General features: G+C 29.0%; 2 protein-coding genes across 2 annotated transcripts; both read right to left on the reverse strand.

The window, feature by feature from the left end:
• Position 1: 1 nt before the first annotated feature.
• Positions 2–544, reverse strand: LOC107010341 (glycine-rich cell wall structural protein). Its single transcript, XM_015209618.2, has one exon. It carries the CDS (start codon positions 454–456, stop codon positions 19–21), a length of 438 nt encoding a protein of 145 aa, XP_015065104.1. The 5' UTR covers positions 457–544; the 3' UTR covers positions 2–18.
• Positions 545–2,438: 1,894 nt separating this feature from the next.
• Positions 2,439–6,090, reverse strand: LOC107012044 (PAP-specific phosphatase HAL2-like). The gene is made up of 3 exons (XM_015211767.1): positions 5,555–6,090; positions 3,202–3,886; positions 2,439–2,966 (listed from the first exon to the last, which is right to left on the reverse strand). Exons 1-3 carry the CDS (start codon positions 5,910–5,912, stop codon positions 2,663–2,665), a joined length of 1,347 nt encoding a protein of 448 aa, XP_015067253.1. The 5' UTR covers positions 5,913–6,090; the 3' UTR covers positions 2,439–2,662.
• Between the last annotated feature and the right edge of the window lie 6,679 nt (positions 6,091–12,769).

The following is a 12,769-nucleotide window of genomic DNA, read 5'->3' on the forward strand; positions in this document are numbered from 1 at the left end:
GTGGGGGGGGGGGGGGGTTTAACAATAAGCAAGACATTTCTTCTTGCAATCCATAGTACATCCACCAGATCCACCACCAAAACCATAACCTTTTCCAGCACTTGAATATGATTTATAACATTTTGCTGGACATATTAATTTCATACCAAAACATGGGCCTTTTACTTTACACACAACACTAGACCTTATAACTCCACCTTTTCCATATCCACCTTTTGGGCCTCCAAATCCACCACCAAATACTCCACCACCAAGCCCAGGAATATTAAACCCTCCACCAGGCCCAAATATCCCACCAAAACCCACATCCCCACCATTATTATTTCTGACTTCGCCACTGCCTGTTTCACCTCTCTTTGCCCCGTGTTTATTCGGGTGAATGTGTCTTGTAGCAATGGTGGAATTGAATGTTATGATGAGCAATAGAGCTAAGAGAGTAATGGAGATTTTCTTCATTTTTTTTTTTGGTGAAAGAGAGAGGAGAAGAATTGAGTAATATTTATGGGAAAAGAGAGAGTTTTAAGTAGATGGTAGTTGGGACATTTTTATGAAGACTTTATATAATTAGAATAGGGTGGGTGCAATTTATTACACTATATAGTATACATGTTTATATTAGATATGTCTAGATATTTTCCTTTTTAATTAGTGTTATTAATGCGTCAACATATACACCGATAGAGACAGAATTTACATAAGAATCAGCGGTTCAAACAAATCCTTTTTTGTTTTACCCCTAAACATGTGTACATATTTATTATATAGATGTAAATGACTTATCATTGAGAATGTGTGACAAAGATAGTTAAGAATCTTTGACTAATAATTTTGAATTTTAAACGTAATTTAAAGTGTTAATTACCTCACATGAGTTTATTTAATCTGAATTCAAATTAATCAAATCGTTTCAGATATCATATAGTTAAACTCTAAAAAATAAATAAATATGGACCTAGTTGGGGTGCGCTATAATTCTATAAATTAGGCATGTAGGGTTGGAGATAGGGGCTGCCTTAATGAGCCCTAAGAAGCAGAGAATTAATTTTACATTAATAGAGTACAAATTAATAAATGTGATTATACAAGTTGGGTGGTACAAATCAAATTGAGAAAAATTCAAGTATATTGGAAAAAATACAATCAATTATGCTTATATTTAGTATTGAGTAAGAAAAAGAAAGATATATAAATATATTATTTCATCTATAACTTAAAAAAAAAAGTTTGAAATATTATTTGAGTAACCAAAAAATTGGTATAATTAATTTGGTTTGATTTTTGATTTAAAAATATACAACCAAACTGCCTCATGTACACCCACAAGTACAAGCAATGGATTAATTATCTATATATCATAACTTTCTTGTCAATTGTTTTCTACAATTTTATCCCGGGATCTATTATTATTCATTTAAATGAAAGAAAAATTGAAAACGCGTTAGATATCAGCGATTTAACTCGTATGAACTTATTGTGGCCAGAAAAGCCAGCATACTAAGCCTCGTTTGAATATAAATTTTGATATTAAAATTTGAAATTTTAAGTTTTTAAAGTTGTATTTAGATATATATTTAACTTTTTTAAAAAAATTATGTTATGAGTGAGAGTCCTAAAAACTGCTCTTGAGCAAGAACTTAAAAATATTTAAAAATTAAAATTTCAGAATTTTTGATGATAATTTTTAATATATGATCCACAATATGTAGTTAAATGCTTGGTCCATCTAATAGTATCCGTACATGTCAACACAATGGTTATTTATGGCCATGTTAGGTAGAAATTGATGGTTGAAATTTATTTATCTTCGAAAGATTAAAAGAGGTAAATAATTTTAACTAAATTAAAAAAAGGAAAAGAAAGCTTAAAAAGTATTTTTTTTATGACAAGTTATTTTTCTCATTTTGAATGTAATTATAATATTTTTAGAAATATTTGATTAATTGAACATGAAAAAATTAAAATTGATAGAGACATTAAAAGAAAATTGGACCCATCCTATTGAATTTCACTCGCTTTTGCAGGCCACGTATACTTTCCCTATGTCTACCTAAGGTGATATAACCAGATTCTAAAATATATTCGAACTTTGATGAAATTATTGTAAATCGATAACAATATTAAATTTTGGAAAATACCTTTTACCCCTCGCACTATTTAATAATATATTTTAATTTTTAAAGGTGTATATATGTGTGTCCACGTGGATATAAAAAAATATTACATAATTATAAATAGTAATATCTTCACATGGACACACACATATCTTTAAAATACATTATTAAATAGTGCAGAGTGAAAAGTCATCCATAAAATTTGATGTCAGTAACAATAATTTCAATCAAAATTGGAGTATTTTTCGAACCATTTCCCTTCTTTTAATGAAATAAATATCCACATGCTGATGCTAGACATTTTTTTCCAATTTTGGCTCCCAACAATGCATAGTGCAATAAATCAGTACCTGCACTTCTCGATACGAATTTAAATTTACTCAGGCTCCAATAAGGGTATCGAACATCGGGTAGAAAATAAAAAAAAATCAGTACCCACGGTTGCAGTATAATGCCTAGTACTATCATTTATTCATATTTGCAACATAGATTATCCTATGCACACCATTTGACCACATTTTAGGCTGAAATTTTGAGTAACATACAGTAGGTTAAAGGCTAGAGGAGTTCCAGCTAGCATCTACAGCCCCGATGATCGTTTCGTGCAGTTTGGCTCCAGCGCAAGCAATTATACCGCGATCAAGTCCTTCTAAGAATTCGCCTTTTGAGAAGTCTAGTGGTTGCCCTCCTGCATCGGTCACCACTCCACCGGCTTCTTCAATGATAAGAACACCAGCTGCATGATCCCATATTTTCTCCTTGTAACCAGCCCTAGCGAACTTCATGTATATCTCAGCATCTCCTCGAGCTATGGCTGCATACTTTACCATGCTGTATACACGTAATGGCTGGTTCCTGCAGTTGATATGCTGTTAGCTGAGATTTATAAGACATCTGAATGCATCAACATCATACTAGAGGTTGCATTGCATTATAGCTGTCATGGGAAAAACATAACCAGAAATAGATGCGACATGCTAAGACAACTAGTAAGCAATCGTAAATATAGAATCTTGAAAGTTACACACGTTGACTGTAAGATAGGAAGATCAGTTTTGGAATACGAGAGGGAATTGTGAGAGAGATTTACCGAAGTCCAACACTATGAGCCAGTCCTGCTGTGAATGAATGGCTTGAATTTGCCTTCTCAACTGGTTCACAAAAGGTAGCTAGTGCTGGGTTATCGATGGAGGATACTCTAATTTCCCTTGCAGCGTTCGGCCACACAAACTTATTTTCTCCGCGCAGTAACGGTTGCATCCAGGCCCTGCCGCCACCTTTCCTTGCATAAAGTACAGAACCTCTATCCGAAGATTCAGATGTAGAGGAGCTCAACCTAGATAAGATTCTCCTATAACCATTTTGATAACTAAGCCATTCCTTCTTCATAGGATAATTTGGACACCCGAGAACCCCAAGCACAGGTTCTCCGTCTTCTATCAATGCCAAAGCAATGGCATATTGATCTCCACGCACAAAACCCAACGTGCCATCAACAGGATCCAGTACCCAAAACTTGCTACCTCTGGCACCTGCTAAGCTGCAACGACTTATGGCCTCAAGAACAGCTTTAGCATCCAGATCAGTACCAGGACCTTTCAGTCCAAAACGAGGAGCATCGCTTAGACACTCATTCACAGTTCTTACTACTGCTTCTAACAGACCAGCTGCGCTAGCCTTGGAAAGAGCTTCTACATCTTCTTCAGCAACAATAGAGACGTTACTGCCATAAGCCTCGGACAGTACCCAGCTGACAATTGCTTGGACGCTCCAATCTAACAAGATCAAGATTAGCTGATCTTAGCATTTTAAAAAGATACAGCAGTTTTTATGAAGATATGGCTACTGCACCATCATCTTGGAATGAAGTATTTCAAAAAGTTATGAAAACCACAGCATGACATCAGAAAGTAAAGCTTGATCCTTTCACGTTTGAAGATTTAGGTCCAACTTAATGCATTGGACCACAATTGCACCTAATGTTACATGGATCCATATTTGTTTTCACGTCAATTTTTATTGTAATTTAATTTGAAAACTCAGGATGAAGCACCTATACCCATGTCACACCCAAGTCTGGGACATCTTATGATTCTGATTCTATAATTCTCTTATTAAGATAGTGCAACCTTGTATGTCATATGTTCTTTTATTGTCAGTATTTATAACACAAATGACATAATCTTCAGTCTATCATCACCAGTAAAGTTTCCTACTACAAATCAGACGATGATAATATTTATGTTAAAAAATTTCTTAGACCAGATTATTACTTCTTGGGAGACAAAAAGGATATATTGATGGATTTGTTGAGTAAAAACGAATGGAATTCAATATCCAGCTAGGATCATCAAACTGTTCCCATCACGAGAGATGCCACCTTCGGAGAAGATTGTGGTTACCTCAATGTTGTATGATGACTTTATGATTTATGTTTGTTTTCTTGAAACACAGTAAAGTGACAAAAAAAAAGACGATCATATACACATATTCATGGATTTTATAACTAAATGATCATGTAGGAATACAACACAAAATCTTTTCTTGTTCCTCTTTGACTCTTCCTGTTACTTTTCTCAACAAACATATTTGGACAAGGCAGCAACTTACCACAAAGAGAAAGGCATCAATGACTTGGCTTGATGACTGTTATTTTGTGCTTTTTTAGAAGTCTACAAGTTGTAAAACATAACAGTACATAGTGCATTAGGTTGTCTTTATACATTGTGAGCTTTAAAGTTTAAACAAATACACTCGAAGATTAATTAGGTTAGTATGCTTTAACTCCCACACAACTTCTACAGCACTACAGAAAACCAAAAAAGTATTGTTCCATTTCACAGGAGAAAACATGGACTACATAGAACTCCAAATAAAATTAAATACTACAATTCAACAGCATCCTGAGCTGAGTTAAAAACAGACAGATATGTGTCTCTGACCATCAATTGAAACAAAATGATATCAAGAATCCATTTCATTTACCTTAATAACCAATGTAGGTATAGATTTCATTCAACAAACCATAAATCTTCAACAAGTTACATAATTTTACTCCAATTTTCTCCTAATTTTAAATGAACCAAAGCAATGTTATCTTCTTTATGCACCAACATCCACAAATTACAAGTTGGTGACAAGTGCATCAACGAGAGTTGACAAGAATGTGCTTCAACAAATCGGAAGTTGGTGGGTCCCCGACAGTTAGGTTTAGTTGAAATATACTCCCGCGATGTAATTTAATCCTAAAAGCTAGCTCACGAGATAAGGATTGTCTAACACCATCCATTCCCCAACCACACACTCATACCCACACTATCTAATCAACAATATCCAAAATGATTACTCAAAAAAGCAAAAAGACACAATCTTTGTCCTTCCCCAATTCACCTACAAAAACCCAATTCACCAAAACACAATATATAGAACAACAAGGAACCTACCAGCAATTGTGACAGGAGAGTCATCCTCCTTAGAATGAACATGTTCAGAGTTTTCAGATAACAAATTTTCTTGAACCCTCTGGCAGAGCAAACAAGCCATATGAACAGCTCTTACAGCAATCTCCAATTCTTTACAATACCCATCTGATATATAATTCGATTTCAATTCCAATTTACAATCTTCATCCATTGCAGACACAAAATCTGTATGACTACTAGTTTGGGCAGTGAAACCCAAGTAAGAATCTTTCTTGGAAGAAAAAGAAATAGTTCCTAACATTTGTTTTTTCAGGAAAATATCATTCTTCCTAAAAGTTGGTGACACTTTGGTTGAAAAGCTAGTAGTACAAGAAGACATAATAAAGATTAGTTTTTTTTTATATATATATATAGATGAATAACGAAACAGGGGATGATTTATTTTTTTTGGGGGGTTTCAATGATTGGCTTGAAAAAAACAATGAGTTTTGTTGTGGACTCAATTTGTTTATCTTTTATATAGAGACACAGTCAGAGACTCCTCCTTGAAGGCCAAGGAGCCGCGGAGGACGGAGTTTTCCCCTAGATTATATAACCATATGAGTAAATATTTTATTTTTTTAATCGGTTTCAAAATGAATGAATATTTTTCTATTTTTAGTAATATATTACTTTTTTAAAAAAAAAATGTAGGTGAATTATATTTGATAACCTTAATAATTTAATATTTTATTTGATATAAATCACAAAATTTAAAAAATATTTACATGCCATAGTTTCTCTCATTTTTTTTCAAATTTCTATTTGAGTTAGTGATACGTGACATAGATTAAAATAAATGGCTAAGATTTAATTTTTTTAAAATAAATTTCTAATTATGATTTAACTAATAAATAGAATTTATATTTAGTATTAAAAATTGTTATAATTTCACTATCTTAGCAATATATTATCTTGTCCATAAATATAGCGGGAAAAAGTTCTTCCTAATTATTTTTATTTTTTTACGTGGGGTCTTTTTTTTAATTTTTTTTTAAATATTGAACTGCTGCCAAATATAGGTAATGTTAATTTTGGAGGAAATGGAAAAAAAAAGTTGTAACAAACTAGGAAAAATAATACTCTTCTAAAGGCTAAAAAGGAAAATTCGAGGGAAAAAATGTAATAAAAATATTAACTTCAAAAGAAAATTAAATAAACAGCCTAAGTAAAAGAATTTAAGAAGAAATTATATATATATTGAGCGTAAATTGTTAAGTTTAGGGTAAAAAACTAAATTGAACACATTTTGTCATACATGAAAAGCTATTTCGATCACCCAAAATATATTAAGGACCAAAAGAAAACAACCCCAATATATCAAGGACCATTTTGATTATTTTCTCACTAGACATTATTCTAACCTTAATCCAAAACACTTATTCAGCAAGGCTCTTAATTAGTAATTATATATATAGGTCAAATACATAAATAGATTCTTAAATTTGTGGGGAGTTTTCCCTCGGATACCTCAATTATGCTATTTTCCTATTAAATCATTGAACTACTCATAATTTGTTTATTTTAAACACTGTTGGCTGATGTGGAACCAAATTTTGTGAGGGGTATTGATAGAGGATACATGTGTTGTTCGAGAACTCATTAGTCTAATTGATAGTGAAAATGTTCGAGAATAATTGTGTTTTACTTCAAGTCATTTGAACACATTAGAAAACAAATGAGACAAACACATTGTTTGTCTTCATTATTTGAATCAAAATCATTATAATACAAACACAATTGAAAGCATTTAAGATAGAAAAGCCGGTCAAAATCAGCCAACAGTGTTTAAAAAGAATAATAATGGGTGGTTCAATGATTCAATAGGAAAATAACGTAGTTAAGGTGCCTGAAGGAAAAACCCAACAAGTTTAGAGATCTGTTTATGAGTTCGATCATATATATATATATATAATTAAGAGGATTGGAGTTTGACAAATTAATTTTCGAACTTCTTAGTTATATAATATTAATTATTTTATAATCGAAAGACAGCTCAAAGTTAAACGGATTATTCATAATTCTAGTGAGTTGTTTGGATGAAAACCTTAGCGTGATCATGTTGTCATATCATAAAACTATAAAATATACTATAATTCATATATAAGTATATATTTTTTAGCTAATCAATATATAAAATACTTGCTTTTGCTCAAGGGACACATCAATTTTATAATATTATTTTTGAAAAATTACTCAAATACACGTCTTAAGTTTTTCTTACTTTTAATATCCCCTTCTATTTCAAAAAAAAAGCCTCTAAAATCCCTATTATCTTTGATATATTCGAGCTACATATTTAATGTATACAAGCTACATATTATGTATCTGGTTTATTTTACAACGTATTCGAGCTAGTTTTTAATTTATCGGCTACATACTAGGTATCTGAGCTAATTTTTAATATATCCAAGTAACATATTATGTATCCGATTTATGTTATAATGTATCTGAGATACTCTCCGAGCTACATATTCCGATTTGATTCTATCATTTCCAAGGTGAAATAAATCTTGTTACACTTAGCTAATTAATATAATCCTTAGTCCTAAATAGGTTTAATAATTTACGAAACTTTACATAAAATTAATTTAGGTTAAAAGTTTTTCAGAGCTTTATTTCAACTTTGCTTATTACTTTGTTTATACACATATATAAATTTTGTTAATCATAAGCCTTTAAATATGTGCATAAAAAACATTACACAAAGATATATTTTTTTTGGTCTATATAGGGAAATATAGAAAGAAAGAAAAATACTTATTGCTGATTTCAAAATGACATATTCTTCCTGTTCATTAGATAGTATTTGAGAGTTGAGCAGAATTAGAAAGGGTGAGCTAACAAATAATTGTCAAATTTTAATTGTTACAGTTATTTTGGAAGAGCTTAAACGACAGTTAAAATGGAACGAAGGTATATACAATATATGAAATGACTTATTGCTGATTTGAAAATGACGCATTATTGATGTTCAAAGTTGAAATAATGCATGATCAGTTTATAATTATCTATCTAAGTTGAATTCCAAAGTAAATCCAAAAATTAATCATATCCTTAATTAATTTTCTAATATACGACGAATGGAATAATATGATTAACACTTATCCAGTAACCTTTCCGTTTTTTGAACATTTACTATTTTATTTTTGTCTTGGAGCATATATATATATAAATATATAAATTTGCTTAATTTACTAATCTCATCAATATAATAGTCCAAAGTTAAAGTAAGTTACTCTAAAGTCTAATTATACGGGGAGTCCGGAGCCTAATGGATAAAAAATGTTAATAAAAATTTTAAAACGGAAGTAAAATTGCTGCTATAGCATCGATTTGTTAAATTTAATTTTTTTTAAAAAAAAATTAAATAAAACTGCTCCCAAAAGAACAATTTATCAAAATAAAAATATTTTTTAATATTTTTTTTCGTATGTCGCTGCCTCAGCAGCGACTTAAAAAGTGATTTTTTTAAAATTATTTTTTGCTTCATTTTTTTTAAATAGTTTAAATCAAATTTTTTTTATTTTTTAAATCATTTTTAATTAAAAATTTTTTTAAAAAAATCAAATAAATTAGAAAAATGATTTAGCGATTTAATTAAATTATTTTTTAAAAAAAAAGAAGGAAAAATAATTTTAAAAAAAATTAAACTTAAGTCGCTGCTGAGGCAGCAACATATTAAAAAATTATTTAAAAAATTAAATCTAACAAATCGCTGCGATAGCAGCGATTTTGCTTTTTCTGGACAAAATCGCTACTTTGTCAGTAATTTTACCATTTTGGTTTTAAAAAAATTTATATATCCCGTTTTAAAATTTTTGTTAATATTTTCTTACCTTTTAGGCTCCGAACTCATGAGATGGTAACAGATATCAATGCCACATGATGCATTGCTTTGTTCAACACATCGTCATTCAACTTTATATTTCTTCTTAATCACACATAATTATGTTTGTTTTAACTTAGCACAAAGTGGATATTATAAATCATGCTGTAAAAAATTACTATATTTTTGTAGTTGGTTATATAAATACTTATTGATTATATTTGTCGAATTTAACTTATCTCAGTGGAATTTCTTTTTTTATGTATAACAAAAAAGATATCACTTCCTTGGTCATGCAATAACTCAAATTTAATTTATTACTCTTATAAAGACAAATAAATAAATCCAATATAATTCATTCAGATAAGAGGGAAAACAAGGGAATTTGGTTAAGTTTGTCAATTTAAGACCAATATAACATTATTGGTTTTGTTGAATCATATGATAATACTAATATATAGAGAAAGGAATATGACACGTCGATTAGCAAAGGATGATGTGCTCAAATGTTTAGATTGATTTGCGGACTAAATTATTATGAAATTATAATTCTAAAATAACTAATTTATTTTATGTTTTGAACAGATTAAAATAACATCAAATTAAAGAGTTTTAGTTTATTGTTTATTTGAATTTTTATTTATTGGTCAGAGTTTAATTCTTCGCCTTATGATTCCTCCCTTCCCCATATTTAAAAAAAAACACAAAAAATTGATGGGATAATGTATATAGAATATCTCTAAGACTATACATTTGATTCCCACAGTTAATACAAATTAAAGGATCAAACAAAATATTAACTTCAAATCAACGTGATTTGAAATCATGACCAACAAAATATCAACTTCAAATCAACGTGATTTGAAATCATGACCAAAACGGACCGGACCCTTGGTTTCAAAATACAACTTCCAAGTTATTCTCTCCGTTCACTTTTATTTTTTCATTTTGAATTTTGTATGCCTTTTTAAAAGATAATGATTAATATAAATAATTTTATCATACTATCCATAATAGTTGTTGTATAGTCTTAGATCTTGAGAAATGATTTGAAAATAAATAATTAACGCTAAGGGTAAAACATAAAAAATAAAAGATATATATTTTTATGTATGTTATAGATAAGGGTAATTAGTATTAGGGGTGTGCATCAATATCGGGTTGGTTCAGATTTTTCAAATATCAAATCATTCATATAAAAAAAATTTAAATTTATAAATCAAACAAAACTAATAAAATCCAGTTTTTTCAACCTCGGATTGGTTCGGATTTTTTTAAATACCAAACCAAACTATTGTGTCAAATTTTTGAATTTATAAATCAAACCAAACTAATAAACTTTAAAATTTTGGATTATTTTGGTAAAGTTTGCATACAAACATGTAATTAACTTGTGCTCCAAATATTTCTTTAATCCAATCAAAACATAACTATCTAAGTTGTTTCTTAAAAAAAATAACATAAAATATGAGATGAGTATTGATAACACAAAAATATTCAATAAAAAATAATAATGAAATCATCATATAAAATAAATACTGTAAAGTCAAAATGAAAATTATCATAACTTAAAGTACTAAATCATGCTAAAATAAGTTTAATAAGTATTAATTACATTACTAAATTTTTAAGGAAAATTAAAATTAAATTATGTATTTTAATTGTCTAAATATAAAACTAAAAAACAAATATTCAATATTATTATCATTTTTAGTGTTGGATTGATTTTCTTTTTGCATTTAGTATTAATTTGATTTTGATTTAAGTTTTATTATAATTATCAATATCTATAAACTATAATCTTTATTGGACCATTTCGAATTCTAAGTTTTAAACTTGAAATAATATATTGAAAGATAAAAACTATCAAGTAGTATAAGAAATATTATAAAATGATTTCAAAGTAAATATTTTATGTATAAAATAAAATTTTAAAATTACATATATAACGTCAGGTTGGTTTGGCCTTGAATTGATTTTTTTTAGTTAAAACCAAACCAACTCAAATATAATTTGATTTCTTTTTAGTTAAAACCAAACCAACCTAAATTATTTAAATTCGATTTTTTTGCGATTCGATTCGACTATCGATTCGATTTAACTGGGCCAGCCCAAGTTTGAGAAATCATCTAGTCCAGTAATTTGACAACTAAAAATGGGCTTTTCCTGCCCAAATATGAGACATTAATTAGCCTTGTCAATAAAATCAAGAAATTGCAGAAAACGGTCATTGTAAAATGTGGTCTTAAAGTTTTAGCTCACTTTTACAAAATCTTTTAAGAAAATGATTTTAAAATGAATTGAGTTAATAAATAACCCGTACAAAAGTATTCGAGCTAAAATAGAATAAACTATGGATCATAACTCAATCCGATTAACTCTTTACTAAGTTTTCACTAGTTCTTTTTATTTGTTTTCTGATAATTTATCAAACAAAACGAAAAAAACAATTTTTTTTTTAATAATATGACAAAGTTTCTCATAAGTAAATTAGGGCCACATTTTTAAATCGATTGACTTAATAAATGGAAGGATCATTAACTCGCTCAAACTTTGGCGAACTAGGTGATTCATGATTTTATGGGCTAATTTTATCACTCTTAGTTCTAGTTGTAGCGTTTGCATGTGTTAATTTTGCTTATAAGTTAAAGAGTTCGAAACATTTAAAAAAAAGACATATTACACAAATGCACATCATTTGCTACATATTAATATATACGAGCCAGTATTTAATGTATCTGAGTTATATATTATGTATCCGAGATAGTATTTAATGTATCGAGCTTCAATTATTGTATCCAGTTTTTTTAATTTTGAAAGAATTAATGTAATTAAAAACTTATTAACGATAAACTGTAATTTCATATTAAAACTATAAAATTTATATAATTTACGCTTACAAAAAAAATTACACACCCTGAAAATAGTGTAATGTGTTAATTATTGGAAAGGAGTTTCTGTTATGTCTGTAGAATTAAAATTCCCACAATATGATAAATATAGCAATAAGACAAAAAGTTTCAAACGATAGAATAATTCAACTATTTTAATCATATTATTGTGCCTAATATCCATTTAGAATATAGCAATTTATCTGTTAATATGATACTAAATGCTTCGACATAATAATTATAAGCTGATCTGAAATCAAGAATCAGAAACAAAGAAAATAAACGAGTTAAAATTAACAATCCTTTAATTTGTGTGACACAAATGATAATTTTGTCCACTAAATTTGGACAAATGAACAATAAAGTACTTAGCTCACAATCTAATTATATATTCTACTAAACTATGGATCCAAAAATCTATTAACTAAAAAAGGGAAAGTTTTATTCATAGAATCTTCATCAAATAGTAGTACAAAT

This window comes from Solanum pennellii, chromosome 2 (genome assembly GCF_001406875.1).
Source record: "Solanum pennellii chromosome 2, SPENNV200".
Classification (NCBI taxonomy): Eukaryota; Viridiplantae; Streptophyta; class Magnoliopsida; order Solanales; family Solanaceae; genus Solanum; species Solanum pennellii.

What these genes read in the sequence shown, in the direction of transcription:
- LOC107010341 (XM_015209618.2), bottom strand. Translation starts at nt 456, where the DNA reads ATGAAGAAAATCTCCATTACTCTCTTAGCTCTATTGCTCATCATAACA.
- LOC107012044 (XM_015211767.1), bottom strand. Translation starts at nt 5,912, where the DNA reads ATGTCTTCTTGTACTACTAGCTTTTCAACCAAAGTGTCACCAACTTTT. An exon ending in CTCTCCTGTCACAATTGCTG is followed by an intron (nt 3,887 to 5,554) that starts GTAGGTTCCTTG and finishes TGATCTTGTTAG; the next exon opens with ATTGGAGCGTCCAAGCAATT. An exon ending in GCTCATAGTGTTGGACTTCG is followed by an intron (nt 2,967 to 3,201) that starts GTAAATCTCTCT and finishes TATCAACTGCAG; the next exon opens with GAACCAGCCATTACGTGTAT.